The sequence below is a fragment of the Sminthopsis crassicaudata genome, chromosome 2 (genome assembly GCF_048593235.1).
Source record: "Sminthopsis crassicaudata isolate SCR6 chromosome 2, ASM4859323v1, whole genome shotgun sequence".
In the NCBI taxonomy this organism is placed as follows: Eukaryota; Metazoa; Chordata; class Mammalia; order Dasyuromorphia; family Dasyuridae; genus Sminthopsis; species Sminthopsis crassicaudata.
Genome location: NC_133618.1, coordinates 567,277,029 through 567,291,441, shown reverse-complemented (window position 1 = coordinate 567,291,441; position 14,413 = coordinate 567,277,029). Strand labels below are relative to the sequence as shown.

Sequence of the window (14,413 nt, the reverse complement as noted above, 5' to 3'; positions counted from 1 at the left end):
AGATAGATTTTAGCTCACCAAAAGAAAGGACTCTCAGCTACAGACGTCTGCCAATAAAACAGACCACCTTAGAGGGCATATTCCCAAACTCCATCACTGGGAGAAACCTTAGAATTCATCTACCAATAATCCAGTAAGAATTTCCTGTATGATACAATCTCTGACAAGTATTCATGTCACTTCCACATAAAGGCCTTCAGCGAGGGGGAACAGATCTGCCTGGGTATTCCAGTTCTACTTCTAAACAGGTCTAATTATTAGATTTTTCCTCACACTAAGTCAAAAAATCATCTCTCTAACCTCTGAGACCAAGCAGAGGAAATCCAATCCTTTTTCCTCAATCAATTCCCCAAATATTAGAAGATCGATCACTTTTCCTATATTCCCTTCCCACCAAAACCTTCCCTTCTCCAGGTTAAACATTCCAAGTCCCTTTAAATAATCGTGCTACAACATTGTCTCCACTCTCTAAACAATCCTAACTATCTTGGTCTAGTTGTGGTCTCCTTTGCAAAATGTAGCACTCAGAGCTAATTCCAATGTGACAGATTGAGGTGAGAGGTAGTGTGGTATTTATTGTATATAGCAAGCCCTGTTTACAAATCTTGCCTCTGACAAATACTGGACAACTCATTAAATCTGTCTGTACTCTGCACATCTAAGATTGTAAATTATGAATAGGTATTTATCTGCTCAGGTAGAGGGATTTTATTTAGGGGAAATTTCCTAGACTAGTGAAGTTCTAAGTCCAGGTATCCTTTTGCTTCCTTCCCCCCCAAAATAAATCACTTTCTTCATGGCTCTCTCAGGTTAACTTCACATCACATTAGCTTTTCTGGCTGCCACATCACATTACTGCCTTAATACTGAGCACCCTATCATTTCCCCTGAGCCCTATTTTTCCTCATCTGTAAAATGAGAAGGCCAGACTAACTTATCTTCAAAGTTCCTCCCGACCCTCAGTCTGTGATCCCCTTAACTAGAAAAGGCGGTCACGTTCGATGGCCTCTTATAAATGTGGATACTTGCTGTTAGACAAAAAAGAGAAAACAGAATCACACAAAAGAATGAGCAGACAGGTTTATCTATGAGGCTGTGTTCACATCTCCCATACCAACCATCATAGTAGGGGGCAAAGGCTTCTCTCTGATCCTGACTATAGAAGCACTTTTCCCAATACAGAGACAGTTCTTCCCTCACAGCTTCAATCACTTTTTTCAGGTTCTCAATCTTCAGCTCTTCCAACCGATCTACTTCTGAATGAAGCTGCCAAAAGGGGGAGAAAGCATCAAAAAAAAAGCTTTTCTTTTTGGTGGTTTGCTTAATTTTATTTATCTTTAATTAATAGAGTAAAACAAGTATTTCCATAACATAGTCTAATAAAAAAAGACTGGCACACAAAACTGCAAATCTATTATATACTTGTTATTCCTTTTAAATATTTAATAAAATTATCATGTAAGTTTCTTTTTTTTTCTTCCCTTCTCCTTGACCCAGAAATGGCTATGATTAGACATAAATAAGAAATATACATACATATGTGTGTGTGTGTATAAAATTATTCTATACATATTTCTATTTATCAGTTCTATCTCTGGATGCAGATAGTCTTTCTTCATATGACCTTTAATTTGATTCAAAATTAGTATTCATTCACAATTATTCTTAATATTGCTGTTACTATGTATGGTGTTTTCTTGGTTCTGTTCATTTTACTCTTCATTTTTTTGTTCAAAGATCATTCCATGATCATTAAGCTCATTATTACCTATAGCACAGTATCATTCCTTCATAATTTTATACTGAACATTCACCTGAGCTCTGCTGCATTTCTTTTCTCCTTTTAATGGGCCAGATATTCTTTCCTATAGAATGGGTTTTATGGGTGACAGCTTATTGATCAGCTAGATTGGGTACAAAGTAATGAAATATTAGGCCATTTTTCAAAATGTTAACTATTCAAACCTCAATTCCATGATGGTTTCCAAACTAAAACTATGGGGAGGTTCCTTCCCCCAAAAGAAGTCTTGCAGACTGGAATTAAGGAACCAGGTCTATTTAAAATAAACAATCATTACAAATTCTACTGCTGGCCCAATCAATCAATCTGTGATCATTTATCAAACACCTAGTTTATGTCAGCTACTACCAGAGACAAAAATGAAGCACTCCCTACTTTCAAGAAGCTTCTGTTCTGTATTCTATCAAAGGAAATGGCATGTATATATATATACAAAAAATCATATACAAAATAACCGAAAGCAATGAGGGTAGGGGAAAATATCAGCAGTGGAAGGAAATCAGGGAAAGTTTTGGACACAGAAGATAGCATCCATGTCAATTTTGAAGGAAACAAGGAATGTGAAAGGAAAGGGCATTCTAGAAGTGGTCCATGGGCCAAAAGCCACCATTTCCCCAGCCAGCAGCATTAATGCCTACTGTGTTCCCTTACCACTTTTCTTCTCTTGGATAATGAGCCAGTCAAAAGTATGGCCAAGGTTTCTCTCTCCTCACAAGGAACTTGTAACTTATTCCAGAGCTTTTGGATTTGAGCGTGTAGTTCTTCACACATAATCTCATTCTCAGCTCTCAGCACTTCCAACTGCCATTAAGAAAAAGAAAAAGAGAAAAGGGCTATTTCACAGTAAGCCATTTACCTTCCTGAGGAAGGTGCCTAAAACCTACCAGCTTGTAGGGAAAGGGAGAGAAAATGAGTAGTTGCCTTAAATCAGGGTGTCATGTTTTTATTTACAATTCTTTCAGCATATGGACTATGGAACACCCAGAAATCATCATTTTAGGGAAATACTGCAGAATAGAACCTCAACAGACCAGAAATGATCACCAAACTCTAGATTGATAATGGGGATCAATCAATAAACATTTATAAAGCATCCTACTATGTGCCAGGCACTGGGAAGAAAAAAAAGAGAACAGAGATAGTCCCTGCCCTCAAGGAGCTGACAATCTAATGGAGGAGCTTCTAAGTGTACACACGCTCTAATGGAGAAGCTGCACGTGATATATGCACTCCTAACTTTAGCAGGATAGTGATGCCCTCCTCTAAAGGAAGAAAACACAAAAGTGCTGCTCAAACACTGCCTCTTCCCAACTCTTCTCTACAGTTACCTGTCATCTATTCGTTAAATGTCTTTCACTCGTTTGGAAATTTGGGTTTTTTTGGTAAACTTGCATTCAAAACTAGAGATTTTTAGCACTTCTTTCCCATTTTTCCTCCTGGGAAATAACATTTCCTCTCCCCATTCTAATGGGGATAAAGAAAATAAAGAGAATGGATGTGTTATTAAGGAACAGTGAAGCACTCTTAGGGCTCTGGCCGAGTAATCTGGCTCAGAACAGGGCAATCTCCAGGTCCTGATCCTAGCACTCCCTCAGAAACAGACCAGGTCCAAGCAGAGCCACATCTCCATACCTGATGGAGCAGCTCATGCAGAGCTGAAAGCTTTTCCAGTGACAGGTCGGAAGTATCTTCATCTCCACATAACATATCTTTTTCGATGCTTGTGTCTGGGGTGTAATCTAACTCCTCCATAAGAAGTAGGATCTGCCTCTTTGCGCTGACAAACTCTTCCTGTCTGCAGGCCTAGAAGAGAACAGAAAGCACATGTCCCCTTCAGGGTAACTTTTAAAGAGCTGCCTCCGTGTACAGGCTTCAGCCAGACCTGGCATCAGGGGAAGAGGCAGTTCCTCACAAGCCAAAAAAGCCCCAAATATAGACCTGGCAATGAACTCTGAAGAAGCTGCCTGACCTAGCTGGGGCTCATCACCTCGAGGACGGCCACAAGGGATGGACTTTCCAACCGCACGACTCTCTAACAAGAGACAGTGTGGCGTAGTGGAAAGAACACTGGACTTATGCTTCCTGTGTGGCCCTGGGCAAGTGACTTAACTTTTTTTTCCCCCTGAGGCAATGGGGTTAAGTGACTTGCCCAGGGTCACATAGCCAGAAAGTGTAAAGTGTCTGAGGCCAGATTTGAACTCAAGGCCTCCTGACTTCAGAGCTGGACCTAGATGTTGCAAGTTACTTAACTTTAAGCCTTGGTTTCTTCATCTGCAAAATGGGAATGATGAGAATGGTTGTTTTGATAATGACGTCAGCTATTATTACCAACTATTACTACTACCACTACTACGGGTCTGCAGAGTGGCCGTGATGCGCCAGGGAAGGACCAAAGTGCCAGGTGTCTGCCACATACTTTGGTCTCAGCCAGGGTTGCCAAGTAGCATCTGAACTTGTCCAGCTCCTCCAGGCTGGGCACCGAGCCCCTGTCCATGCTGTAGGGGGATGTGTGAAGGAGTTCACAGAAGGCCTGGTCTTGCTCCTGAAGCCTTTTCAACTCGCATAGCCTATCCTCCTTCTGCTTTAATCTGACTTCCAGCTGGATGCTTAAGTCCTTCTTCAGCTGCAGCATGGTGATGCCCTCTTCCTCCTGTACTAGAGGAAACCCACATCAGTTCTGCCCAAATACTACCCCCTTGAGTGACTCTTATTACATTAAAAGGGGCATCTAAAGACTGAAAGGCTGACACATGTATAACTTGTATTCTCAATGCAGGGAGTGGGAGTGGGAAGGGAGGAGGGGAGAGAATCAGAAACTCAAAGTTTTAAAAATGCATATTAAAAATTGTTTTTTTACATATATATCTAGAGAAGAAATAAAACACTAAATTAACACTGGGAGGCTGGAGAGAATTGGGAAAATATTCCAATTAGTTCAGAACTTACTTGAAAATGTTCCACATTCAATTCAAAGCACAGACTGTCTAGCTGTTTTCGATGTAATGCTATGTTTTCCAGAAGCCTTATCTTCTTGTTCTCTTCCTCTGCAATTATCGTGTCCAAAAGGTTCTATGGCATGAGAGGGGAAAATTAGCAATCCAACTTTTTTGGATTCTCGGGAATATGAAAGTCCAGGGCTTTCAAGAGGGAGGATGTTCAGGAGCTCTTTTGGGGATAGCAAAGAATTAGAAGCTGAGGAAATGCCCATAAACTGAGGAATGGCTGAACAAGTTGTGGCATAGGAATATAATAGAATACTATTATGCTATAAGAAACGAGGAACAGGAAGATTTCAGGAAATCTGGAAAGATTTACATGAACTGATACTGAGTGAAGGGAGCAGAATAAGGATAGCATGGTACATGATAACAGCAATACTGTGATGATCAACTATGACAGCTCTTCTCAGCAAATATGATTCAAGACAATTGCAAAAGACTCATGATGGGAGATGCTATCCATAACCAGAGAAAGAACTATGGAGTCTGAATGCAGATTAAAGCATACTATTTCCATAGTTTTTTTTTTTGTCTTTTTTCTTGTTTTTTCCTTGTATTCCAACTCTTCATTTACATCACAACTAATGTATAAATACTTTTAATATGATTGTACATGAATACCGGAGCCCTTAACAACCCTTCCTTCCCCCTCCTCCTCCACTACTTTCAAATAAGAAAATAGTTTCCCTCAAATCCAAAGTGTAGTGCTAGATGCTATTTGCTGGGCAATAGCCTCCCTATGCTCTCCTGGAATTACTTTATATTTATTCTGCATTTATTTGTGTTTCTCCAATAGAGTATAAACTCCTTGAAGGTAGGGACTATTTTATTTTATATTTCTATCTCCACTGTGATATCTCCACAGTGCCCAAGAAATGCTGGCTAAACTGAAATCCACCACTGCCTAACATACCTTTTGATACACTCTTTGTCTCAACTAGTATCTCCCTCAAGAGCAGAGATCCTCAACTGCTTTTGTGTTTACGAGTTTGGTTATACCTATTGATCCCCTTCTCAAAACATGTTTTTAAATGCATAAAAAAATACATAAGATTACAAAAGATATCAATTATATTGAAATAGTGATCAAATATGAAAATAAAACAAGTTTATGAACCCTGAATATCATGAGCAATATCAGCAAAGTCAAAGCTATACTTACTTTCACCACTTCCATCCTCTCTAGCCTCTGGTCTTCTGGAATTCCCATTGATTCAAAGAGATCCTGAAGGAAGCTCAGAGCTTTGTGGAGATAGGCCATTGATTCCACAGTCAGTACCTCACTGAAGGAAATTAGTGGTGGTAAAAAGAAAAATAAGTAAATAAAAACAAATGGAAACAAAAGAGCTCACTCTCAATTTAGGGAGAAAAATTAAACAAATTTTTTTGTTTACTTTGTCATGAGACGATGATTAATTCAAATGTAATTAATTCAGAAATACATAGGAAGATTTGTGTGAACTAGTACAGAAAGAAGTAGGCAGAAACAAGAGAACAACATGCATAACTACAATCATGTAAATCAAAGTAACACTTAAAAAGAAGCCAAACTCAAAGCAGTTGTAGTTTATTAATGAGAACATTTGAGGAAACATATTTCTTTTCTCTTGGTACAGATGTGAGGGACTATAGAATTGAAATGTATATGTTAGACAAAGTTGTTTTATTGGTTGGTTTTAGCTATTTTTTTTTTTTTACAATAGAGGTAAAGTAGTTAAAAGAGTTTTTTGGAATGTGGGATAAAAAACAAAAAGCATAAAAAAAACCTTTTAAAAACCTGCACATTTTTATCACTTTATGATCATCTAATTTGATACTTATAATAACTCTATAAGGTAGAATATTTATTTTATAATGGAAGAAGCAAACAGAGGCAGAAAAACTAAATGCTGTGTCCAAGATTATGCCCCTTATTAGGGTCAATAGCCTATTTAGAACTCTAGTTTCCTGATTCCGAGGTTCAGACCTCACACATCTAACAAATCATAAGAGTTCTCAAATGGGAGGTGGAGAAAGTGATCCTATTATAGAACTAGAAAATCTTGGAGTGATTGTCATTCAACTATTTTCTCACTTTAAGTAAAACAGAAACTCTTTCTTCCTTATCAATCCTCATTTCATAGAATTATATAGATGTCAGAATAGGAGGGGACCACAGAGCTAGATAAAACTCTTATTTTATAAATGAAGAAACTGAGCCCTAGACTACTGATGACGAAATCTCTCTTTCTCTTCCTGATTGAGAGGTAGTAGGCTTTGGGTTTGCAATAAGGCATACATTATTAAACACTGTAAATATATACATTTGTTTCATTTACTGTATTTATTATAAGAAAGAATCCTACCGAATTGTTGGAGATTACTGAGAAATGGCAGAAAATTTTTAAAGCATGTATAAAGCATAAAAGAAACTTAGCCCTGGAAAGTTTAAGTGATTTGCCCTAAGCCATGCTATTTGGCGGGACAGCCAGAGCTGGGACCCATATGTCTGCCATCTCCCAACTCACACCGTGCTGCTTCTCGTAACGCATTTCTTCTCTCACCAGAACAAATAAATAAATAAATAAATAACTACTTCCCAACTCCAGAATCACCAGAAGAGCAAAATACTAATTTAAATTATGAAAAAAGTTATCCTTTCTTTATCTATAATTCCACCTCTAGAGGGCATATGGTGAATGCATGAAAACAGCAACAAACAAATCCAAACTTGAATACATATTCTCACATACACCTCATTCGCAACAAACTACTGAGTTTCCCAAATAGGAGATAGAGATAATGCTTACACTGTATAGCTAGGGAATATGAGCTGTTCCCACTGATTCCTTTGCCATTCAAGGAACTAACAATATTTATTAATTTCCTATTATATTCAGAAGACTGTGTGGGCCCATCAAAAAGTATAAAACATACCCACTGTCTTAAAGGAAACTTTCAATAAATTAAGGAGAAAGGACAAATTAACTGAAAATTACAATTAAAAAAAACAAGTTGTTTTTTTTTTTTTTTTTTTTTTTAAGATGGCATTATATAATTCAACCATTCTGGAGAACAAAATGGAACTATACCCAAAGGGTTATCAAACGCTGCATCCTCTTTGATCCAGCAGTATAGAGATCCTGGATCTCTATCTCAGAGATCATTAAAAAAAAAAAGAGGAAAAAACCTACATGTGGTTTTTTTTTTGTAGTGGCAAGGAACTGGAAACTGAGTGAATGCCCCATGAATTGAGCAATGGCTGAATAAATTGTGGCATATGAATGTCATGGAATATTATTGTTCTGTAAGAAACGATCAGCAGGATGAGTCTAGAGAGGACTGGAAAAACTTATGTGAACTGATGCTAAGTGAAATTGAGTAGAACCAAAAGGTTATTATTCATTTTGTTGTTGTTTGCTTCCATTTTGTTTTCTTTTTCATTTTTTTCCCTTTTGGATATGATTTTTCTTGTGTAGTATGACAATTGTGGAAAAATGTATAGAAGAATTGCACATGTTTAACATATACTAGATCCCTTGTTGACTGAGTAGAGAGGGAAGGAAGGGGAAAAAATCTGAATATGGGGTTTTTGTAGGGGTAAATGTTGAAAATTATCCATGTATTTACTTTTAAAATAAAAAGCTAAAATCCCCCCCCCCCCCCCGCTGGGGTTAAGTGACTTGCCCAGGGTCACACAGCTAGGAAGTGTTAAGTGTCTGAGGCCATATTTGAACTCAGGTCCTCCTGAATTCAGGGCTGGTGCTCTATCCACTGTGCCACCTAGCTGCCCCTAAAAAGCTATAATTAAAAAAAAAAAAAAAGAAAAGAAATGATCAGCAGAATGATTTCACAAAAGCTTGAAGAGACTCACAAACTTAAGTTAAGTGAAGTGAGTAGAACCAAGAGAACATCGTACACAGCAACAAGATTATACAATGGTCAATAATGAGGTGATTGGGGCCAGTTCCAATGATCTTGTGATGGAGAGCCATCTGCACCCAGAGAGAGGACTATGGGAACAGTGTAGATCAAAATATAGTATTTTCACTTTTTGTTGTATTGTTTGCTTGTTTTTTTTTTCCTCCTTTTTTTTTTCTTTTTGATCTGATTTTTCTTGTGCAGCATGATAACTGGAAATTTGTATAAAAGAACTGTACATGTTTAACCTATTTTGGATTACTGCCATCTAGGGGAGAAAGTAGAGGGAAGGGAGAGAAAAAAATTTGGAACACAAGGTTTTGCAAGGGTGAATGTTGAAAATTATCTATGCATGTACAATTTGGAACTATGCCCAAAAAGTTATCAAACTGTGTATACCCTTTGATCCAGCAGTGCTACTTCTGGGCTTATATCCCAAAGAAATACTAAAGAAGGGAAAGGGACCTGTGTGTGCCAAAATGTTTGTGGCAGCTCTTTTCGTAGTGGCCAGAAACTGGAAAATGAATCAATGCCCATCAATTAGAGAATGGTTGGGTAAATTATGGTATATGAAGGTTATGGAATATTATTGCTCTGTAAGAAATGACCAGCAGGAGGAATACAGAGAAGCTTGGAGAGACTTACATCACCTGATGGTGAGTGAAATGAATAGAACCAGAAGATTGCTGTACACTTCAACAACAATACTGTATGAGGACGTATTTCTGATGGAAGTGAATATCCCTCCACATAGAGAAGATCCAACTCACTTCCAGCTGATCAATGATGGACAGAAACAACTATACCCAGAGAAGGAACACTGGGAAGTGAATGTAAACTATTAGCACTACTGTCTTTCTACTCAAGTTATTTTTACCTTCAGAATTCAATTCTTACCGTGCAAAAAGACATTTGGTTTTACACACATATATTGTATCTAGATTATACTATAACACATTTAATATATATGGGATTGCCTGTCATCTAGGGGAGGGAGTAGAGGAAGGGAGGGGAAAATTTGGAAAAATGAATACAAGGGAGAATGTTGTTTAAAAAAATTACTCATGCATATATACTGTCAAAAAATTTTAATTATAAAATTAATTAAATTAAATTTAAAAAGAAAATAAAAAGCGTTAATAAAACAAAGAATATAGAAAAAGATAAGTAACATGTATAAGGCAGGTTGATTACCATATAAATTCTACTGATCAGTATTTCTCACAATGTGCTTCAGGAAACCCTGATGGTTCCATGTGATGTGAACAGGAAATCCATTGGAAAATAAGAATATTATATTTTCCCCCTAAAACACTATGCCCCCTTCTCTCCTCTATAACTGCCCTCATTGTGGGGCAGGCTATTATCACTTCATAGTCATCATCTGATCAATCTGTCTTAAATATCTTCCCACTCTAGTCTATCCTCCACTCATCTATCAAAGTTATCTTAAATTTACCTTCCTTAAGCCCACATCTGACAGTGTCACACCCTATTCAATCAATTCCTCTCCTCCTCCTCTCCATGTACTCTATCCAGTGACTTCGGTCATCTCCCGACTACATTTTCACTGGCTGAATTCCATGCCTAGAATTTTCCACCTCCTGGCTTCCTTACAATCTTTTTAACCATCAGTCTTTCCTGACCCTCCTCTCCCATAATGCTAGAGCTTTTCCTCTGAGATTATCTTCTCTATAACTCCTTTGTAGATAATTGTTTGCATGTTGTATCTCCAGTTAAACTCTTAGTTCTTTGAGGCAGGGATTGTCTTTTGCCTTTCTCTATCTCCAGGACTTAACACGTCTGACATAGCACTTAATAAATGCTGGCTGACTTGCTGACTTATTTCTTTCAATTCTAACAGGAAAGAAATGTCAATTCAACATCATTTTACCCAACTGTCACTCATTCATCTCAAAAAACTAATCAAAATTGTTTTTATATATTCAGCCCTCATCAACTTTACTTACATCTCCTAGCATCCTTTGGTCTTCAGCTTTTCAGTCTTGCTTGTGTGAATTTCAATAAGAAACAAGCATTCAGATTACAGAATTCTCGTTGCCAAGTGCTCTTTTCCCTCCAATAAATTGTTTATTTTGCCTTGTATATAAATATGTATTCATATACGAGTGTATCTGCATATACATGTAATATATGTATTCACACTTATGGGTGTATACAGTTTGCTATTTTCCCCAGGATTTATCTCCACTCACAGAATCTCAGAGTTGGAAGGAATCACAAAAATACAATCTGTATCTGAACAATAATAATCTCTATCATCAGTCAGCAATTGAGCATCTATCAAGCATTGTATTAAATTCTGGGCAAGTAGTTATCTATTTTTTGTTTCAAGACTTTCTTTTAATTGTATAAATATGTATGCTTATATTGCATTTACATATATATTTGCCATGTTTAACATATATTGGATTACTTGACATCTAGGAGAGAGAGTGGGGGAGAAGATGGAGAAAATTGGAAAACAAGGTTTTGCAAGGGTCAATGGTGAAAAATTATCCTTGCATATGTTTTGAAACTAAAAAGCTTGAATAAAAGTTTAAAAAAAAACTTTCTTGGAAGGGAAGCTCACTATCTTCCAAGTCAATACATTCCACCATAGGATAGCTCCAGTTTTTTTTCCCCTTACTTTAAGCCTAAATATTCCTCTTTGGATCTCTCTCTGTTTCTCCTGCTTCTGCCCTCTAAAGCAAAGCAAAAAAAGTCTAATCCATCTTACATGTGATGAGTCTTGAAACACCTGAAAACAACTATCATGTCCCGCTTCAGTCTTTCCTTAAGTCCCATGTCACAACTCAAGCTTCATATACCAGTGTTGCCATATACTAGCATATAATCTGGTTTAATAAAATCCTTCCTAAAATTTGGCATTCAATAGCAATATCATGATGATGGAGCTATGAACTGGTTCAACTATTCTGGATACGAGTTTGGAATAATTCAAGAATAATATAAAACAATCCATATTTTTGATCCACCAACCACTCTACTGTATATATAACCCCAAGGAAGCCAAAAACAGGCACAAAAAAATCCAATAAATACCGAAATTTTCAAAGAAGCATTGATAGCAATCAATTCACAAGTACACATTAAGTACCTGCTATGTACTGGGCACTTTACCTGGCACTGAAGAGAGAAAGACAGAAGTAAAGTCATCTCTAGCTTCAAAAAGCTTACATTGTATCAGGGGAGACAACTAATAGATATATGTAGATGCATCCTAATACATACAAAACAGATCCAAGGCCATTTTGAGAGGAAGGCATTAGCAACGGAGGGAAACAGTTGAGAAATTAGGAAAAGTTCCATGTAGAAAGTTTTTCCTGAGAGAAACCAGGGATTCTAAAAGGCAAAGGAGAGAAGGGAGCTCATCCTAACTATGAGAAGTCTTGTACGGAGAGGCTTGGAGAGACTTACATGAACTGATGCTGAATGAAATGAGCAGAACCAGGGACCACTATACACATCAACAACAATGCTGTATGAGGATGTATTCTGATGGAAGTGGAAATCTTCAACAGAGAGAAGATCCAACTCACTTCCAGTTGATTAATGATGGACAGAAAACAGCTACACGCAGAGAAGGAACACTGAGAATTGAGTCTAAAATGTTTGCACTACTGTCTTTCTACTCAGGTTACTTATACCTTCAGAATCCAATTCTTACCGTGCAACAAGAAATTTGGTTTTACACACATGTATTGTATCTAGGTTATACTGTTACACATTAAATATGTATGGGATTGCCTGTCATCTAGGGGAGGGAGTAGAGGAGGGAGGGGAAAATTTGTAAAAATGAACACAAGGGATAATATTGTAAAAAAAAAAATTACCCATGCATATGTACTGTCAAAAAATTATAATTATAAAATTAATAAAAGAAAAAAAAAAAAAAAAAGAAGTCTTGTACAGGGCAGCTAAGTGGTTAGTGGATAGAGCACCAGGAGGACCTAAGTTCAAATCTGGTCTCAGACACTTAACACTTCCTTCCTGTGTGACCCTGGGCAAGTCACTTAACCCCAATTGCCAGAAGAAAGAAGGAAGAAGGAAGAAGAAGAAGAAAAAATGGTCTGTACAAAATCAGGGGGATAGGAGTTTAAGTGACACATGAAAGGATCATCATCTACACCATCAAATTTATATTATCAAGTATGTAAAAGGAAGTAACATGTAAAAACATGTATAAAAGGAAGGCAGAAAAAGGAAATAAGCACTTATCAAGCACCTACTATGTACCAAGTATCGTGCTAAGCACACTACAAATATTATCTCATTATCATTTATATATTGCAAATATAGTAATAATATTATTACAAATATTATCTCATTATCTATTATATATTGCACACTACAAATATTATCTCATTTGATGCTCATGTAAATGTTCTCATTATCTCCGTTTTACAGTTAAGGAAATGGAGGCAAACATTTTAAGTGACTTGCCCAGGTCCATCAACTAGCAAGTATCTAGGGCTGAATTTGAAGTCAGGTCTTCTTCACTCCAGGCCCAATAATTCACCATACCACCTAAGGTTGTCCCTTGGTTGGAGTCAGTTTATGATGGGCTTTAAATACACAAAAGAGTTTAAATGTATCTTAGAATCAAACTGAGTTTAATGAATATGGGATTGACATGGTCAGACCTGTGCTTTTAGAAGATCACTTTGGTTGCTGGGTGGAAGAAGGTCTGGAGAAAGGAGAAATATGGCATGGGCAACAAATGGAAGGCTTCTATAAGAAATTAGAGCAAATAAGCGGAAACAAAGCAGGCACTGAGATAGAGCTCTAGCAACTATGTCCGAGAGAAATACAGAAACACAGGAGTAATATATTCAAGAAGAACAACAATGTAAATGAAAAAATCACAAAGAGAAGCTGAGCTCAATCACGGTCTTGGAGAATAGGTAATGAAACATACCTCCCCCATGGCAGAGACATGGGGAGCTACTAGAACAATCTTATATACACTGTTAAAGCAGATCATTAGATTAGATGTTTAATTGTTTTTCTTAGTTATAAGAGAGGAATCAATCTGGTCAAGAAATACCTACAATTTTTTTTTAATTAAAACTTTTTAATTTAGGGGGCAACTAGGTGGCGCAGTGGATAGAGCACCAGCCCTAAATTCAGGAGGACTCGAGTTTAAATCTGGTCTCAGACACTTAACACTTCCTAGCTGTGTGACCCTGGGCAAGTCACTTAACCCCAACCTGGGGGGGGGGACTTTTTAATTTCAAAAGATATACATGGAAATTTTTCTTTTTTTTCTTTTTTTTTAATTAATTTTATAATTATAACATTTTTTTGACCGTACATATGCATAAGGTAATTTTTTTTTTTTACAACATTCTCCTTTGTACTCCCTTCTGTTCCGAATTTTTCCCCTCCTTCCCTCCACCCCCTCCCCTAGATGGCAGGCATTCCCATACATATTAAATATCTTATAGTATATCCTAGTACATGGATAATTTTCAACCTTCACCCTTACAAAACCTTATGTTCTAACTTCTTTTCTCTCTCTTTCCTCCATCCCTTCCCAAGATTCAAATGATTCAATATATGTTAAATATGTACAATTCTTCTATACATATTTATGAATTTTTTAAAAAATCAATAAGATGTGCTTTTAAAAAAATGTTTTGAGAAAACCAAAATAAATAAGTGTGGTACCCCAAACTAAATATAATAT

At 37.0% G+C, this 14,413-nt stretch overlaps 1 protein-coding gene across 2 annotated transcripts in view; it reads right to left on the bottom strand.

The window, feature by feature from the left end:
- Window positions 1-14,413, bottom strand: part of LOC141558261 (protein regulator of cytokinesis 1-like) — a 36,756-nt gene that overhangs the window by 15,873 nt on the left and 6,470 nt on the right. For both annotated transcript variants that reach the window (XM_074295193.1, XM_074295192.1), the window contains exons 2-7: window positions 5,963-6,083; window positions 4,748-4,870; window positions 4,218-4,451; window positions 3,434-3,604; window positions 2,453-2,602; window positions 1,119-1,266 (exon numbers count right to left, since the gene is read on the bottom strand). In XM_074295193.1, coding sequence (XP_074151294.1) covers window positions 1,119-1,266; window positions 2,453-2,602; window positions 3,434-3,604; window positions 4,218-4,451; window positions 4,748-4,870; window positions 5,963-6,083 — 947 coding nt within the window. The remainder of the gene's footprint in view (window positions 1-1,118; window positions 1,267-2,452; window positions 2,603-3,433; window positions 3,605-4,217; window positions 4,452-4,747; window positions 4,871-5,962; window positions 6,084-14,413) is intronic.